Raw genomic sequence first — 18012 nt, 5'->3', positions numbered from 1 at the left:
GCCTCAGACACTTGACACTAGCTGTGTGACCCTGGGCAAGTCACTCAACCTTCGTTGCTCTGGAAAAGAAAGAGAGAGAGAGAGAGAGAGAGAGAGAGAGAGAGAGAGAGAGAGAGAGAGAGGCAGGGGGAAAGCTGGGGGAGGGTGAGAGGAGGACTCTCCCAGATGACCAGCCTGCTGGGTGGTGACTCAGGTGGAATTTGACCCTGGGGTGGAGTTTGGAGGCCTGGGAGGGGTCTAGAGGTAGCAGAGGGTGATTCCAGTGGCCAAGGCATTGCATGTGATGGGGGCAGGGCTGGGGGAGGAGAGGCTGGGAGAATCTGAAGACCTGGGCTCTAGGAACCATTGGAGGAAAGGGGAGATCCTGGGGTCTCAGCGGGCCCAGGGAGGGCAGAACTCTCAGGGCTGGAAACAGGAGCCCTCTGAGCTAAGATCCAGCTGTGGTTACTCTGCCTTCCTTTAGAGCTGGGATGGATCTGCCTCCTGGAAGCCAGCTCTGTGCAGGCAGGTCCCAGGTAGGTCTGAACCAGGAAGCCAAGAGGCCGAACTGTCCTTTGGGTCTCTTCCTCCCCGTATGACCGCATGCCGTGTTCTCCGGGCCACCAGGGGTCCTCCTCCTGCCCAAGGCTGACTCCCCGGCCAGGTTCCCATTGTCCCTGCATCACAAACACCCTGGGGTGCCATCCCCATGTTTCCCTTTGGATCACACAGACCTCCCCCATAGGGACCCAGGAGTACCTCCTTCAGTTGCCAGTCAGGACCCAGGGCTCCTATCTCCCTGCCCCCAGCTTCTGTTCAGAGACTTGGTTGTCCTGCCAACAGCCCTGATTCCCCGTAAGGATCCTGGCATCCTCCCTCCTTAGTCCAAGGACATACCTAGGACCCAGGCCCCCAAGCTCCTGCCTGGCCTCCCTTAACTGGACCTGTGGCTCTTGTGCAGGCTCCTTATCAGATCCCTGGTGTTTGGCTCCAGCGTCTCTCCAGAGACCCAGATAAGCAGCCTCCAAGCCAAGCTCCAAACTGTCCCAGGAGCCCTCCCTGACTCCTGGTTAGAGCCCAGGACACAGACATCAGCCGCCCTCCCCCACCCGCTCCAACCCTTCACTGCTCCAGTTTCGTTACAGCGTCACCTGCCAGACCCTTTCTTACCTGTGTCCCTGGGAGGGGGCAGAAGAGGAGTAGGAGAGGGCAGGGAGTCGTCTTCCTTTCCAAGCCTGACTCTCTGCTGCTTCTCTCCCTCTTGGGGTTGGGGTCTCTCCCCTGAGGGCAGGACCAGGGCCTTTGTAACTCCCTTGGGGCCCCAGCCTCTGTAAATCCCTCTAGGCCAGCCTCCCGCCCAGGAAGAGAAAGGAAAGACCTCTCCCCCCTGGGATCCTGCTCCCTCAGTCTGAGGAAGATCAAGGCCTGGCCCAAGCAGAGAGCCTGGAGCCAGAGGCAATGGCCCCTGGGAGCCACAGCCCCCCAGCCCAGCTGAGTGCAGTCTGTGCAGAGACTTGCCCAACACCAGCCAACTTGGCCTTTTCCATAGACCTAGAGGATGGTCTATGAGGCTGGAATTCTCTTACCTCTGGGTCCTTCTTTCCCTACAAAAGTGGGCATGAAGAGGGGGCCCGGGAATTGTTTGGGGACCTTCTCTAAGTCCTGTGAATTTTCTTTACTCATGGGGGGCAGGGAGCATCTGGAGGACACTTTCTGTCCCAGTCAGAGGCATCAGTCTGAAAGGCAGAGAATGTCTGAGTTGAGAAAATGAGCTGATCTGGATTGACTGTCAGTGTCCTCAGCAAGCTGTGGGCAGTAAAGAGAGCATGATTAACAGGGGAAGGGCATGGAGTTAAGAGGAGTTACCAAAGGCCTGTAGAAGGTGGGATTTTAGTTGGGACTTGCTGGAAGCCAGCAGACAGACCTGAGGAGAGAGAGGACTGGAATGATGCAGGACAGCCTGAGGAAATGCTCTGATCTAAGCCATGGAGTAGGAAGGAGGCCAGTGTCACTGGGTCACGGGGGGAGGGGCAGGTGTAAGAAGAGGGGAATACCAGGTGATGTCCAGCTCATGATGGGCTTTGAATGCAAGAGAATTGGCATTGGATCCTGGAGGTGGGAGGAAGCCACTGGAGTTCACGGAGTGGAGGAGTCACGTGATCAGACCTGCGATTTAGAACCATTGATACTGGACCCAATGGAGGATACATTGGAGCGAGGGAGTCTTGGGGCTGGCTGACCCAGCAGCAGCTCTAATAGTCCAAGGGTGAGATGATGAGCCAGAACCCAGGGGCTGCAGGATCAGAGGAGTGATGGGGGTGTATTTGACAGATGTGCTAAGATAAAATTCCCAAGCCTTGGCATCAGATTGGATGGGAGGGGTGAGAAGGGTGGGAGGTGCAAATGATGCATAGGGAGCTGGGAGCATGGTGTTGTCTTAGACAGGAAGAGGGAAGGTAATAATAATTCTCTTTGGGACATGGTGAATTTAGGAGAACTATGCCTGAAAGGGGGTTGGGAGCAGAGGTAGCTCAGGTTGAATGGCTTTAGTTGTGAAAGGAAAGTGAGGAGCAAGGAGCTGAAATGGGGGTGACTGGGTAGTCAGTAGTCCATCAATATTTATTAAGCACCTACTATGTGCCAGAATCGATGCTAAGGGCTGAGATATGAAAGATAAAAAGTAAAAGACAGTCCCTGTTCTCAAAGAGTTTATAGTCTAATGGTGAAGGCAACATACAAAAGGAAGCTGGCATGGAGAGGGGTGGGGTATGCTGGAGAATTCAATAAGAAGTCCCACAGTAACTGTGTGTGAGATGAGGGATGGACTAGATGAATTCTGAAGTCTTTTTTGGCTCTAAATCATGTGACTTTTGATGACTTAGGAGTTGGTGACCTTCAAGGATGTGGCTGTGGATTTCACCCAGGAGGAGTGGCGCCTCTTGGACCCCCCTCAGAAGGAGCTGTACAAGGAGGTCATGCTGGGGAATGCCCAGAACCTGTTCTCTCTGGGTAAGGACCACTTCTCCTGGAGCTAGGATTCTACCAGCAAAAGGACTGCCTTCATTCTTTTCCTAGTGTGAATGGTTTCTAGCATTTCAATTATTAGAAAGGCCAAAATGTGGATCTTTCATTTCCAATGGACAGGGTCTTCCTGCCGCCTAATTATCCTATAAAAGGTCTTTGCACCGTGGGGCAGGAAGCTGGGGATGCCCTTTGTTGCTCCAGAAAGTTCTTGGGGGCCTCAGATCAAAGATCAAAATAAGTGTTCAAGAATCTCAGACTTGGAATTAATCTGAAATTTTATCCAGTTTAATCTCTACTTCAACGTGAATTTTTTCCTCCAAATTTCTGAAAATTGCTTAGGCTGCTTTTCCACAAAGATGGGCACTGAAAGGAACCGCCAACGGCCCGAAGTTGTTCTTTCCTCTGTGAGAAAATAATTATTAATAATGGATTTCTTGGGGGGACCCATTGATCAGTTCTAGTCCTTTCTTCTCTCCCCACCCCCACTCCAGACCACCCTCAAGTCATGTCAACCAATGGAAGTGAGTGATGCTGACCAATCAGCTTTGATCAGTGTACAATGACCATGCCAGGTGTGTGCTCTCTGGGCTCTGAATGCTCTCTCTTAGTGTACTTTCCCTCCTAGGACAATGTAGTCTGAAGGCCTGTGACCATGAGAAGGGAGGAAGACACAGGCTCAATCCTTCCCTGATATGGAGCATTAATTGATAATCGATGTTTACTGCCCAAACGGGTACGGAATGGCCATTCATATGTAACCAGCAATCAACGAACTTGTAAAATACCGTAGTAATAAGACTGTTAGAAAACATGTCTTTGGAAGATTCTTGTTAGGAAGCACGGATCTGTACCACACAATTCCTGCTCTTCCTCTCAGCAGCCCGGTATAGCAAATATCCTTGTTCTTCCTTCCTCCCTCCCCAGAATTCCAGCTCAAATGATGGAAAAGAAGGAAAGGGGGGATAAGCATTTATATATACCTGTTATGTGCCTGGCACTGTGCAAAAAGTTTTATCTCATTAGATCCTCACAACAAGCCTGTGAGTTAGATGATATTGTTATCCCCATTTTTACACTTGGGGAAACTGAGGCAAACAGAGCTTATGTGACTTGCCTGGGGAACTTGGCTCATAAGTGTCTGAAACCAGATTTGAACTCAGAGCTTGCTGAATCAAAGCCCAAGGCTCTCTCCACTGCAATGCCAATTGCCTTTTAATGTCTTTTTTTCTTTCTTTTTTTTTTTTTGCGGGGCAATGAGGGTTAAGTGACTTGCCCAGGGTCACACAGCTAGTAAGTGTCAAGTGTCTGAGGCTAGATTTGAACTCAGGTACTCCTGAATCCAGGACCGGTGCTCTATCCACTGCGGCACCTAGCTGCCCCTTTTAATTTCTAGATAATGGAATGCATGGAATCAGCCCACCCCTCTATGAAGGAAGTAGACAAAACAGAATTTTTTGATTGCAGTTTGGCTTCCAAATGACCTCCTTCCTAGCCCCCACCAAAGCTCCCAACAGTAAATATCATGGGAAAGGTTCTTTTTTTTTTTTTTTTTTTTGGTGAGGCAATTGGGGTTAAGTGACTTGCCTAGGGTTACACGGCTAGTAAGTGTTAAGTGTCTGAGGCTGGATTTGAACTCAGGTCCTCCTGAATCCAAGGCCGGTGCTCTATCCACTGTGCCACCTAGCTGCCCCATGGGAAAGGTTCTTGAGGAGTGCTGGGAACCATCCTGTGACCCTTCCTGCAGGCCCCCTTTCCCTAAAGAGAACTGAATTATGAGTGTTCCTCCACCCTCTTCCCTTCCTTATTCCCCATGCCCAGGACTCCCAGTTCCCAGAGAAGCTTTGGTCTCCCAGTTTGAGCAAGGGGAAGCACCATGGATGCTTCAGCAAGAAGGCCCCAGAACCTCCTGCCCAGGTGAGTGAGGTGAAAGCAGGTGTATGAGGGCTGTTACCACAAGACGGAGCTAAATGTCACAGGGGAGGGCATGCTAGACTTGGGTTCAGGAACACCTGACTTGCAATTCTTTTTCAGATTCTCTTTTATCAGTGGAATCCTAGGCCAGTCACTGAACCTCAGTTTCCCCATCTGAAATGAAGGGGTTGGACAGTATGGCCTTTTACTTCTACTCCAGTGACAAATCTAGGATCCTATCACATGCATTGTCCGGAACTTTGGGTCCCAGAGCTCTTCTGAAGGTATGCAGGAAGGGCTTACTCAGACTGTCTGATACAGGCTCTTTCCTAGGCCTTCTTCAAGTCAGCCAGCATTTCTTAAGTGCCTACTATATGCCAAGCTTCCTACTAAATGTTGGGGATTCAAAGAATGGCAAGGGCTGTCCCCTGCTCTCAAGGAGCTCTCAGACTAGTGGGGAAGACAACATGGAGAGAGGTAAGTAAAACTCACGATGTACAGCTTTAATTGGAGCTCATCAAGGGAAGGAAGGCACTTAGATCAAGGAGGATTGGAAAAGGCATCTTGTGGAGGGTAGGCTTCAGCTGGGGGAGAAGGCTTCAGAGAAGCCAGGGGGAGCATTCTAGCCATTGGGACAGCCAGGGAAAACCCATGGAACTGGAGATGGTTTGTCCTGTTCAAGCAATAGAAAGGAGGCCTTTGCTACTAGATTATAGCATATGTGGAGGGGAATAAGATGGAAGAAGCCTGGAAATGGAGGAGAGGGGCAGATGATGAAGGGCTCTAAGAGCCCGGCAGAGGATTTTAGATTTCATCCTGGTGCTGGAGCCTCTGAAGTTTATTGAGGATGCAGCAATGCGGTCAGATGGGAGCTTTAGGAAGACTGCTTTGAGATGGGGGTAGAGACGGGGCAACTAGGTGGCGCAGTAGATAGAGCACCAGCCCTGGAGTCAGGAGTACCTGAGTTCAAATCTGGGCTCAGACACTTGACACTTACTGGCTGTGTGACCCTGGGCAAGTCGCTTAACCCCCATTGCCTTAAAAAAAAGATGGGGGTAGAGGATTGACAGATCTAGGGAGAGACTTGAAGCAATGAGACCAAACAGCAGGGTTTTGCAGTACCTCAAGTGTGAGGTAATTGGGGTCTGAACCTACAAATTGATGGTGTTGCAAGAGATGTTACAAAGGTGGATTCAACAGGATTTTCCAGAAGGTTGAATATGGAGGGTTGGGAGGATGGTATGAGTGTGAGAGATGGTAAGGAGTTGATGAAATCTCTTTTATGAGCCTGGACAATTGGGAGGGTGACCTGGATAGTATTAGGAAAGTAGATAGATGGAAGGGTTGGGGGAAAGATAAAGAAGTTAGTTGTTGACATGGTAGGAGTAGAACCCAAAGAGGGAAGTGTCACCAAAACCTATAGGGAAGAGAGTATCAAGGAAAAGGGGGTGATTGACAATGTCAAACCTGCAGAGAGGTCAAGGAGGATGAGGACTGAGAAAAGGCTTTTGGTTTAGCAATTAGGAGGTCACTGGTAAGTTGGAAGAGAGGAGTTCAGTTAAACAGTGAAGCTGGGAACCAGACTACAGAATTTGGTAGGAAGTAAGTGGTAAAATAGTTGGAAACCTCAAGTGTAGATGGCCATCTCTAGGTGTTTAGCCATGAAAAGAAAGAGACATGGGATGATATCTACTGGGGATGGTTGGATCTAATGAGGATTGCTTAAGGACTGAGGAGAAATGGTTTAATTTGTGGCAATAGGGAAAGAGCCAGTAGAAAGGGGAGAAATTGAAAATTAGTGAGAAAATGGAGATGGTAGAGCAGGAAATTGGTTGGACTACCAGATGGGATGGAAGCAGATCACTGGGGCATCTTTGCCTTCTCAAACAGGTGTGTCCCCTCTTTATGTGAGAAAGGGATAAAGGAGAAAAGAAGGTTTCTGATTTATGTGGGATGAGGAGGAGGTAAGAGAGCTCTTGATGATTATACAATTGTTTCAGTAAAATATAAGGCCAAGTTCTCAGCTGAGAGGGTGGGTCAAAGCAAGCCATATAGGAGGGTTGGGCAGAAGTGAAAAGATCTGGCAAAGCTTCTGTGGTTAGTGGGCCATAGGGAGTCAGAAAGATGCCTTGCTACACTGGGGCCCAGCCTAGGTTATGTTAGCTAAATTTGTAGTAGACCCAGGCATCCTCATTTCATGATTTTCTCTCTCCATTAAGCAGCAAGTGAGTAGGAGTGAAGGCCAATGTCTTATCTTGAAGTAATAATCAAAGGCTGACTTGCATAAGTCATCGGCCCAAGTTTCTTTACCGATTGTTATGGTCCAGACTTTGTCTCTTGGAATTGAGAATCATTGGCCAGATTCACTGCCACCCTCAGTTTAGGGAGGTGGGAGGTACGGATGTCCAGGTGTCCCTTAGCCTTTGAGAGCACCAGTATTTGCTCTGGTCAGGTCCCATGGATATTAGAATCAGCAAAGATAACTCCTTGTAGGTCATAAGGTGAAAGAAGGAGACAGAACACAGGACTGATGCTAGAACATGCATTTGAGCAGTGGAGAAAGACTAGATTCCAGGGACTGAGGTAGAGCTGATGCTCTGCTATTAGCCCTGGGCCCATACAGGCAAGAAACCTTTGTTATGGGCCTATGATCTTTTAAGCACTTTGCTGTGGATACAAAGAAAGGCAAAATCAGTATTGATTAGAGAAATACACATTTTTTTTCTTTTTTTTTGCATTTTCTTTTTTTCCAGTTAGATGTAAAGATAGTATCTTTCAACATTTGTTTGTATAAGATTTTGAGTTCTAAATTTTCCTTCCTTCCCCATTCTCCAAGACAGAAATCAACCTGATATAGGTTACATATGTACAATCACATTAAACATATTTCTTTCTTTTTTAAAATTAAACATATTTTTGCATTAGTCATGTTATGACACAAGAATCAGAACAAAAGGGAAAAACCTGAAAAAACAACAACAAAAGTAGAAGTAGTATGGTTCAATCTGCATTCAGATTGTACAGTTCTTTTTTCTGGATGTGGAGAGCGTTTTCCATTATGAGTCCTTTGGAATTGTCTTGGGTCATTGTATTGCTGAGAAGAGCAATATAACGTGTGTGTCTATCACAGTTGATCATCACACAATGTTGCTATTACTATGTACAATGTTCTCCTGGTTCTGCTCACTTCACTCAGCATTAGTCCACTTAAATCTTTTCAAGTCTTTCTGAAATCTGCCTGCTCATCATTTCTTATAGCACAATCATATTCCTTTACATTCATATACCACAACTTGTTCAGCCATTCCCCAATTGATGGGCATTCCCTCAATTTCCAATTCTTTGCCACCACAAAGAGAGCTGCTATAAATATTTTTGTACATTTGGGTCCTTTTCCCTTTTGTATGATCTCTTTGGGATACAGACCTGGTAGTGGTATTACTGGGTCAAAGAGTATGCACAGTCCCATAGCCCTTTGGGCATAGTTCCAAATTGCTCTCCAGAATGGTTGGATCAGTTCACAGCTCCACCAACAATTCATTAGTGTTCCAATTTTTCCACAGCTTCTTAACATGTAATTGGAAAATCAAATAAGATACTAAAAAAAAAGAAAAGAAAAGAAAGTGCAATGGAGAAAGAATATCTAGTACTGTGAACAGAGCCTGCCCAGGCACAAGGTCTGAGATTTACTCTCAATTGTAGGGATATTTATCAGGTGACTCTATATCATTTTGAGCTCATGGGCTGAGTTAGAATGTAGTGAGAATGCTGGGCTATGTTGCTTTTTTGCCCATTTAAGTTTGAAGACTCTTCTCTTTTCCTAGGAAAGAGATTATAAATTAGTTTCATTTCTGTCCTTGGAGAGAATATTTTTACGTAAATGTGTTTCTCCTTTTGTTTTCTTCAGATGGAGAGCCCAGGCTGGAAATAAGGATGACTCCTTCAGGGCTGAGCATTTCTGTGGAAGTATCACTACAACAAAGATTTATGAGCGATGGTGTCTGTGCCCTCAATTTGAGAGAAATCAGGGACTCTAATAGCAAGATCGAGATAAAACAAAAGAGTCACCATGAATTTGATAAAGACAGAAAGAGTTTCAGACAATATTCAATCCTAACTCAGTATAAGAAAATGACTTCAGGGAATGGCTTTGCTCAGGACAAGAAATCCAGAGAATGCTTTACTGAACAGGGTGAACTTGTTGAGTCTCATGAGAAGCCTCTTGAAGTGCAAACGTATCAATGTAATGAATGTGAGATGGCCTTCAGCTTGAATTCAGACCTAACGAAACATCAGAAAAGTCATGCCAGAGAGATACTTTATAAATGTAATAAAGGTGAGAAGCCCTTCAGCCATAATTCAAAGCTCATTGGGCACCAGAAAATTCAAAATGGAAACGTTATGGATGTAGTGAATGTGGTAAAGCCTTTATTCAACAATCATCCCTTATTAGCCATCAAAAATTTCATACTAGTGAAATGCTACATAAATGTAGGCAATGTGGAAAGGCCTTTAGGAGACAGTCATCCCTTCTTTCCCATCAAAGAATTCATGTTAGAGAGAAACCTCAATGTGGTAAAGCTTTCGGTGAAAACTCCACTCACACTGTATATCAGAGAAGCCACACTGGAGAGAAACCTTATAAATGTAATCATTGTGAAAAGACTTTCATGAAGCACTCTGGTCTTTCTCTACATCAGAGGATCCACAGTGGAGAAAAACCTTATAAATGTAATCAGTGTGGAAAGACTTTCAGATATAGCTCCAGTCTTCCTAATCATCAGAGAATCCATACTGGGGAGAAGCCTTATGAATGTAGTCATTGTGGAAAGGCTTTCATAGAGAGTTCTAGTCTTGCTAGGCATGAGAGAATCCACACTGGAGAGAAATTCTACAGATGTAATCAGTGTGGAAAGACTTTTAGTCTCAAATACAGTCTTGCTAAGCATGAGAGGATTCACACTGGTGAGAAACCTTATGCTTGTAATCATTGTGGAAAGACTTTCAGATTCAAATACAGTCTTGCTGTACATCAGAGAGTCCACACTGGAGAGAAACCTTTTGAATGTAATCAGTGTGGAAAGAATTTCAGACAGAGTTCCAATCTTGCTAATCATCAAAGTGTCCACACTGGAGAAAAACCTTTTAAATGTAATCAATGTGGAAAGGCTTTCAGATTCAACTCTAAACTTGTTCTCCATCAGAGAGTCCACACTGGAGAGAAACCTTATGAATGTAATCATTACGGAAAGAATTTCAGAGACAGCTCCAGTCTTTCTACACATCAGAGAATCCACACTGGGGAGAAGCCTTATGCATGTAATCAGTGTGGAAAGGCTTTCACTAAGAGCTACAATCTTACTTTACATCAGAAAATCCACAGTAAAGAGAAACTTTATGAATGCAATCAGTGTGGAAAAACTTTCACAAACACATCCAAACTTACTTCACATAAGAGAATCCACACTGGAGGGAAACCTTATGATTGTCATCAATGTGGAAAGACTTTCAGATGCAAATACAGTCTTGCTGAACATCAGAGAATCCACACTGGAGAGAAACCTTATGAATGTAATCACTGTGGAATGACTTTCAGACATAGCTTCACTCTTTTTAGTCATCACCTCATCCACACTGGAGAGAAACCTTATGAATGTAATCAATGTGGAAAGGTTTTCCCATGCAAATCAAGTCTTTCTTTACATCAGAGAATCCACACTGGAGAAAAACCCTATGAATGTAATCAATGTGGAAAGGCTTTCAAAAGCAAATCAAGTCTTTATCTACATCAGAGAATCCACACTGGAGAGAAACCCTATGAATGTAATCATTGTGGTAAAACCTTTCAGCAACAGTCATGCCTTATTTCCCATCATAGAATTCATAATAGATAGAAATCTTATTACTGTAATGAGTGAGGAAAAGCATTCAAATAGTGTATAGAGCTTGTTAGACATCAGAAAATTCATTCTGGGAACAAACTCATTGTGGACTCAATGTGGGAAGACCTTTTAACCTGAGATCATCTCTTGCTTTACATCACAAGACTCATAGTGGAGAGAAACCTTATGAATGTCTTCAATAGGGACATGCCTCCTGATGGAAGATGGCGGTCCTTAGATGTCAGAATATTCCCATGGGAAAGAAGGCTCATAAAAGCACTGATTGTGGGAAAGCCTTGACAGGAACCTCATACTTGACTGTACATTGGAGGAAAAAATGGGACAAAACAATCAGGAAATTATGGCAAAAAAATAAATATTTTAGTAAAAGAAGCACAAAAAATACTGAAAAAAATCTTAAAAATCAGAATTGGTCAAACAGTAAAAGAGAATCAAAACTTCACTAAATAAAATAACACCTTCAAAATTAGAATTGGTCAAGTAGAAGGTAATAAATCATGAAAAATCAAGAAACCATAAAACAAAGTAAAAATTGTTTAACAAGAAGAAAATATGTAATATCTCATAGGAAAAGCAACTGGCCAAGGAGAGATCAAGAACTATTGCACTGCATAAAAGCCATGATAAAAAACAAACAAACTAGATATCACATATCAAGAAAATGTAAAGGAAAACTGCCCAAATACCTTATTACTAGGCGGCAAAGTAGACATTTAAAGAACCCACTGGGCACCTCTGGAAATGAACATTTCCAGGATTTTTTGTTGTTTTTTCCCCATAATAGTTTTTATTACTAATATGGTAATGTTTTATATAATTTTACATGTACAACCTCTATCTGATTGCTTACCATTTCAGAGAGTGGAGGGGGGGAATGAGGGATAAAATTTGAAACTCAAAACTTTAAACAAAAATGTTTATTATTTTAAAAATATGTATTTCCCTTGAATCATACATGTATAACCCATATCTGATTGTTTGCTGCCTAAGAGAGAGGGGGGAGAGGGAAAGAGGGATAAAAATTGGAACTCAAAACTATAAAAAAATGTTATTAAATATATATATATATAATGTATTTCCCTTGCTAAAAAAATAAAAGAAATAACTTAGAAAAATAATATTCCATAGCATTCATATCCCATAATTTTATCAGCCATTCCCCAGTAAATTGATAGTTATGTGTTTCCTGTTTTTTGTTGACACAAACATTCTGGTATAAATATTTTTGTAACTGTTGGACATTTATTTCTGAAATGATTTCTTCAGCCTAGTATATAGCATAGTGGAGAAAGGACTGCTTTAGGGGCCAAAAGACCTAAGTTCAAATTCAGTCTCTGACACTTCCTACCTGTGTGACCCTGGATAAATCACTTAACCAGTACTGCCTCAGTTTTCCATATACCTCTTAGATTTGATGTGAGGATGCAATTGATAATCTCTGTAAACTGCTTTGCAAGCATTAAGTCACTATTTAGATGCTAGATATTCTTATTCTGTGTATCATAAGTCAGTCAAATTACTGTCTAGATGGCATGGATAGTTTAGTCACTTTAATAATTAAAATTGATATTCAAAACAGTGTAGGGGAAGGTTTTATGTTGAAATGATAGGGTTTAGAATCAGGAAGACTTGGTTTAAAATCCTGCCTCAAATGCTTTCTTTCTGTATAACTCTGGGCAAAGAACAACCTCTGCCTCAATGCACATATCTCTAAAATTTCTAAAAGAAAAATGCAGATTTGACAGAAGCCAGAAAGAATTCCTGGAAGAGCTCAAGATATAATAAAAAGCCAAAAAAAAAAGATTTAAAAAATCAAATAAGAAATTTAAATGAAAATTTGGAAAAAATGGAAAAAACAATCAGAAAATTATGGCAAAAAAAATAAACATTTTAGTAAAAGAAGCACAAAAAAATCCTGAAAAAATCCTTAAAAATCAGAATTGGTCAAACAGTAAAAGAGAATCAAAACTTCACTAAATAAAATAACACCTTCAAAATTAGAATTGGTCAATTAGAAGGTAATTAATCCATGAAAAATCAAGAAACCATAAAACAAAGTAAAATTTTTTTTTTGTTTGTTTTCTTGTGTTTGTTTTTTGCGGGGCAATGGGGGTTAAGTGACTTGCCCAGGGTCACACAGCTAGTAAGTGTCAAGTGTCTGAGGCCGGTTTTGAACTCAGGTACTCCTGAATCCAGGGCCGGTGCTTAATCCACTGCGCCACCTAGCTGCCCCACAAAGTAAAATATTTTAACAAGAAGAAAATATGTAATATCTCATAAGAAAACCAACTGGCCAAGGAGAGATCAAGAACTATTTCACTGCATAAAAGCCATGATTTAAAAAAACCAAAAAACCCCGACATCACATATCAAGAAAATGTAAAGGAAAACTGCCCAAATATCTTATTACTAGAGGGCAAAGTAGAAATTTAAAGAACCCATTGGTCACCTCTTGAAAGAAACCCCAAAATGAAAACTTCCAGGAATTTGTTTTTGTGTTTTTTCCCCTTAGTAGTTTTTAATTTTTTTCCAGTTACATGTAAAGATAATTTTCAAGTTTTTCTCCCTCCCTCCCTTTCCTCTCCAAGAAGGCAAGCAATCTGATATAGGTTATATATTGTGAAAAAATAATGGGATTTAGCAGATACTCAAAGGCTCACCTGGAGATTAATCTAAACTGATTGAATTAAGTGAGAGTGATTGACTGCTGATTAGCCTACTTTAAGTTAATTAGATTGTAAGCACAACTGGCTAGCCCTTAAGAAGGTATTGTTCTCAGAAGCTAAAGACTTTGAACTTAACTTGAGACCACCTTCAAGTCCAGTGAACCAATCAACTTCAAGCAGTGTGTAAGGATCACCTCTACTCCAGACCTATAAAAAGCTTCCACACTCAGTTTGAGGGAGAGTTTGTGGTTAAAGCAGGCTCGTGGTGGAGGACTTGAGGAAGAACCCAAATAGGCTGGAACTCTAGGCTAGATAGGCCTTTTCTTAACTTTCTGAATTCCACATGAATAACTGGTATGCTTTAATAAATGCTTAATGCCCAAATACTGGTGCTAAAGCTTCTCATTTAAGGCGACCATGCAATTTAAATTTTAAACATCACAATATGTACAATCATTAAATATTTCCACATTAGTCATGTAAAATAATCAGAACAAAAGGGAAAACCTCGAGAAAGAAAAAAATAAAAGAAAAAGTAAAAATAGCATGGTTCAATCTGCATTCAGATTCCATAGTTCTTTTTTCTGGATTGTGCAAAGCATTTCCCATTGTGAGTCCTTTGGAAATGTCTTGGATCATTGAATTGCTGAGAAAAGCAAAGTCTATCACAACTTATCACAAAACGTTGCTGTTACTATGTACAACATTCTCCTGGTTCTGCTCACTTCACTCAGCATCAGTCTACTTGTCTTTCCAGGTTTTTCTGAATTTGGTTTGCTCATCATTTTTTTATAGCACAATAGTATTCCATTACATTATGCACCTCACTTAAGGACGAGGCCAAGGATATTTATTTATCTCTTCCTTTCCTATCAGATGAACTGCTTTTGGATTTCTTGAGACTTCATCATACTGTCATGGCCCAGGAATGTCATCATTGAGAAGTTTCATCATTCTGCAAAATTGAATCAGGTTGTTTTTTTTTTTTTGAGGCAATTGGGGTTAAGTGACCTGCCCAGGCTCACACAGACAGTAAGAAGTGTCAAGTATCTGAGGCTACATTTGAACTCAGATCCCCCTGAATCCAGGACCAGTGTTCTATCCACTGTGCCATCTAGCTGCCCCAATCAGATTTTTTTTTCTTAAGTGAGGCAATTGGGGTTAAATGACTTGCCCAGGGTCACACAGCTAGTAAGTGTTAAGTGTCTGAGGCCGGATTTGAACTCAGGTACTCCTGACTCTAGGGCCGGTGCTCTATGCACTGCGCCACCTAGCTGCCCCCCAATCAGTTTTAATATTTATATCTCTTCAGGATCCTCTTCCTCTCTTAATTAGACCCTCTGGTTAGAGGGTGGAGCCAGGAGCTCCAATGTAGGGAGACGAGGACAGTCATCTCCTTATTTCCCACCAGTGATCACTTCAGGCTACATCATGCTCCCATGCTGGGTACCCTCTTTCTTTTACATCATGCCACTCATTCCTTTCATTTTTCAGTTTCCTTTTTTGTGTTATCTTCTCCATTAGATTGTAAACTCCTTGAGGGCAGGTATTGTCTTTCTTTTTATTTATATTTGTAACCCCAGAAAGTTGGCAGAGTAGGTGCTGAATCAATGTTGATCAACTAACTATTATGTAACAGTGATTTCACTCCCCTTCCTCCTCCTTTACTCTCCACTATAGTCTCATGTCTTTACCTTTTCTTTTGGTTTTCTCCTAAGACCATCAAATAGGAAAAAAACAAACACCTATGGGCCCTCTGCCATTTTTTATGTTTCTCTATTATCATTATGATATTAGGGTTATTAGAAAACATTTCTCATCCCTCTATTAGCATATAAACAACACATCCCTATATGTTCCTTTCAAAAATGAAAATGTCTGTACTTTTCCAGGTTTCACTTAGCTCCTGCTTTTCCATTTCAAAATGTCTACTCAGTTCTTGACTTTTCATAATGAATGCTTGGGAATGGACCGTTAAAGTATATTTACCCCCACCCCAACCCCTGTAGGATTACACTTAAGTTTGCTATATTCTTGTTTGTAAGCCTTTATCTTTATCTTTTGCCTTTTGGAATGTCAAGTTCCAAGCTCACCTTTAAGGTGGCAGCTGCCAAATCTTACTCTGACTCCTTGGTATTGGGACGTACTTTTGGGCTACTCATAATTTGTTTTTGTTTTTTGTTTTCTTCCTTTGGCCTGTAAAGAATTAATTGTGAGGGCAGTTAGGTGGTGCAGTGGATAGAGCACCAGCCCAGGAGTCAGGAGGACCTAAGTTAAAATCCGGCCTTACTTAACACTAGCTGTGTGACCCTGGTCAAGTCACTTAACCCCAATTGGCTCACAAAAAAAAAAAGAAAGAAAGAAAGAAAAAAAAAGAATTAATTGTGATTTGAGGTTTCTATGACCATGGGGTCATGGGCTAAAATTAGAAGCCCTGGTGTGCCCCAGCTGGGGCTCAGGCACTGTGCCTCTGCACCTGGCACAGTGCTACACCCACCTCGCACCAATGCCTGGCCAAATTATAATGATGGGAAGCTGGGTGAAGGCAGTCAGGTGGCCTTCAGTGTGTGGAAGCTTCAAAGCTGGCCATTCTACAAGCCAATTAGCTTGGGTTTCTGTGTGTGTGACTGCCCTGTTTCCTATGAGAGAGGGGTTTGCTGGGAAGGAGAAGGGAGATTTGCCATTCTGGCATGTGAGAGGGAGAGAGAAGGGGTATAGCCATTTTGCTCTTTGGGAAAAGCTGAGTCCGGTTGGTGTGATTCCAGGTAGTATTATTTTCCTTCCCCCATACCCTTTTTCCCTTGTCCCTAGTTCTACTAATCTTTTTTTTTTTTTTTTGGTGAGGCAATTGGGACCCTTGCCCAGGGTCACACAGCTAGTGTCAAGTGTCTGAGGCTGGATTTGAACTCAGGTCCTCATGAATCCAGGGCTGATGCTTTTATCCATTGTGCCACCTAGCTGTCCCTAGTTCTATTAATCTTACTTGTGTTTTAAATTCATTCTTGTTAATAAACCCTGTTTCATTTGTGGGTTTTTTTTTTAAAGAGGCTGTTAATCTCCTTCTTTACTCCAATATTACAGCGAGCTGCCTAACTAACACTCCCCAATTAAAATTTGGCCCTTACAGGCCTGGAAGTCCTGGTTTCTCTGTGGCATTCCTGGGAGTTTTCATTTTAGAGTTTCTTTCAGGAGGTGGCTGCTGGATTCTTTCTATTTTTACTTTTTCATCTGGTTCTAAGAGTCCTGGGCAGTTTTCCCTTAAATTTCTTGAAATATGGTGTCCAGGATTTTTCCCCCATGATTTTCAGATAGCCTAATAATTATTAGTTTATGTCTCTTTAATCTGTTTCCTAGGTCAGTTACTTTCAATTTTATATTTCTCACATTTTTTAAAATTTTATAATTTTGTTTTACTATTTATTATTGTCTCTTATTATCTGTCTTATATCTCTCATTCAGTTTTTGTGTTAGGATTTCCACTGCAGATTCTCAGATGTTAGTATTTTTTGCAATTTTTTTCTCCTTAGCTATTGCATTTTGAATCTCATTTCATTTCTTCCAGGTCTGCTTGTAGTCCTTGTGGCTCAGATATTTCTAGCTCCCTGAGGGTTTAATTAAACTTAGGGATTTCTCTCTTCTTCAGGGATTACCCCTGGAGCATCTCTCAGTCAGTTCTGCCATTAAATCACCATGCTATATAAAATAGTGCAATAAAACCCCACAGGACTTATAGAGGAAATGGAGTTAGAGATACAACATTTCCAGCCATGGACATTTATTTTTGTGGCATTGTCTCTGATGGTCCATATTTCTTCATGCCTCTTGCTTGAGAGATATCACATGTCCTCTCATTTCTTTAAAAAGATTTTATTTCAATCTTCTTATCCTTTTTTGTTGTTTCTTTTGGGGGGTGGGGTGGGGATGGGATTGGGTTTCTCTAAGTCCTAGCACAGCTGCCATCTTCCCATAACCCACTTAATTTTGGGTTTTTTGTGGGGCAATGAGGGTCAAGTGACTTGCCTAGGGTCACACAGCTAGTAAGTGTCAAGTGTCTGAGGCTGGATTTGAGCTCAGGTTCTCCTGAATCTAGGGCTGGTGCTTTATCCACTGTGCCATCTAGCTGCCTCCCCTTGCACCCTCCCCATTTAGTCTTTAAGGCAATCCCATGACCTATGCCTGATACACAGTTATTTCAGCCTTATTGGCTTACTTGTTTTCCCTCTTCTACAACATTCCATGTCCTATCCCTGTGTCTTTGTAGGGACTATCCCCCATGCTAGGTATATGCAGGGGTGTTGTGAGGTTTAAATAAATTAATGTATGGAAAGAACTTTGCAAATCTTAAAGTGCTAGCTGTCCTCTTCCTCCTCATGTTACAATAAGGAGGTCTCCAGCCTGTGATGACCTCATTCCCTGAGCTTTCCATTGCATTCCTGCTGAGCTCAAGAAATGTTTATAGAGCAATACAGGGGGGTGTTGGTAAATGTTTAACAACCAGGCTCTCCAGAAGACAAAAAATATTTGTGCAC

The 18012-nt window shown here is 42.4% G+C and overlaps 1 protein-coding gene across 1 annotated transcript in view; it reads left to right on the top strand.

The window, feature by feature from the left end:
- Positions 1–582: 582 nt before the first annotated feature.
- LOC122748444 (zinc finger protein 570-like) overlaps positions 583–18012 on the top strand; it is a 23209-nt gene continuing 5779 nt past the window's right edge. The window contains exons 1-8 of the mRNA XM_043994076.1: positions 583–643; positions 789–834; positions 941–1178; positions 2862–2988; positions 4822–4917; positions 8822–9333; positions 9747–10037; positions 10119–10410. Coding sequence (XP_043850011.1) covers positions 583–643; positions 789–834; positions 941–1178; positions 2862–2988; positions 4822–4917; positions 8822–9333; positions 9747–10037; positions 10119–10410 — 1663 coding nt within the window. The remainder of the gene's footprint in view (positions 644–788; positions 835–940; positions 1179–2861; positions 2989–4821; positions 4918–8821; positions 9334–9746; positions 10038–10118; positions 10411–18012) is intronic.

The sequence above is a fragment of the Dromiciops gliroides genome, chromosome 3 (genome assembly GCF_019393635.1).
Source record: "Dromiciops gliroides isolate mDroGli1 chromosome 3, mDroGli1.pri, whole genome shotgun sequence".
NCBI classification, from domain to species: Eukaryota; Metazoa; Chordata; class Mammalia; order Microbiotheria; family Microbiotheriidae; genus Dromiciops; species Dromiciops gliroides.
This window is presented reverse-complemented; position numbering and strand designations above follow the sequence as displayed.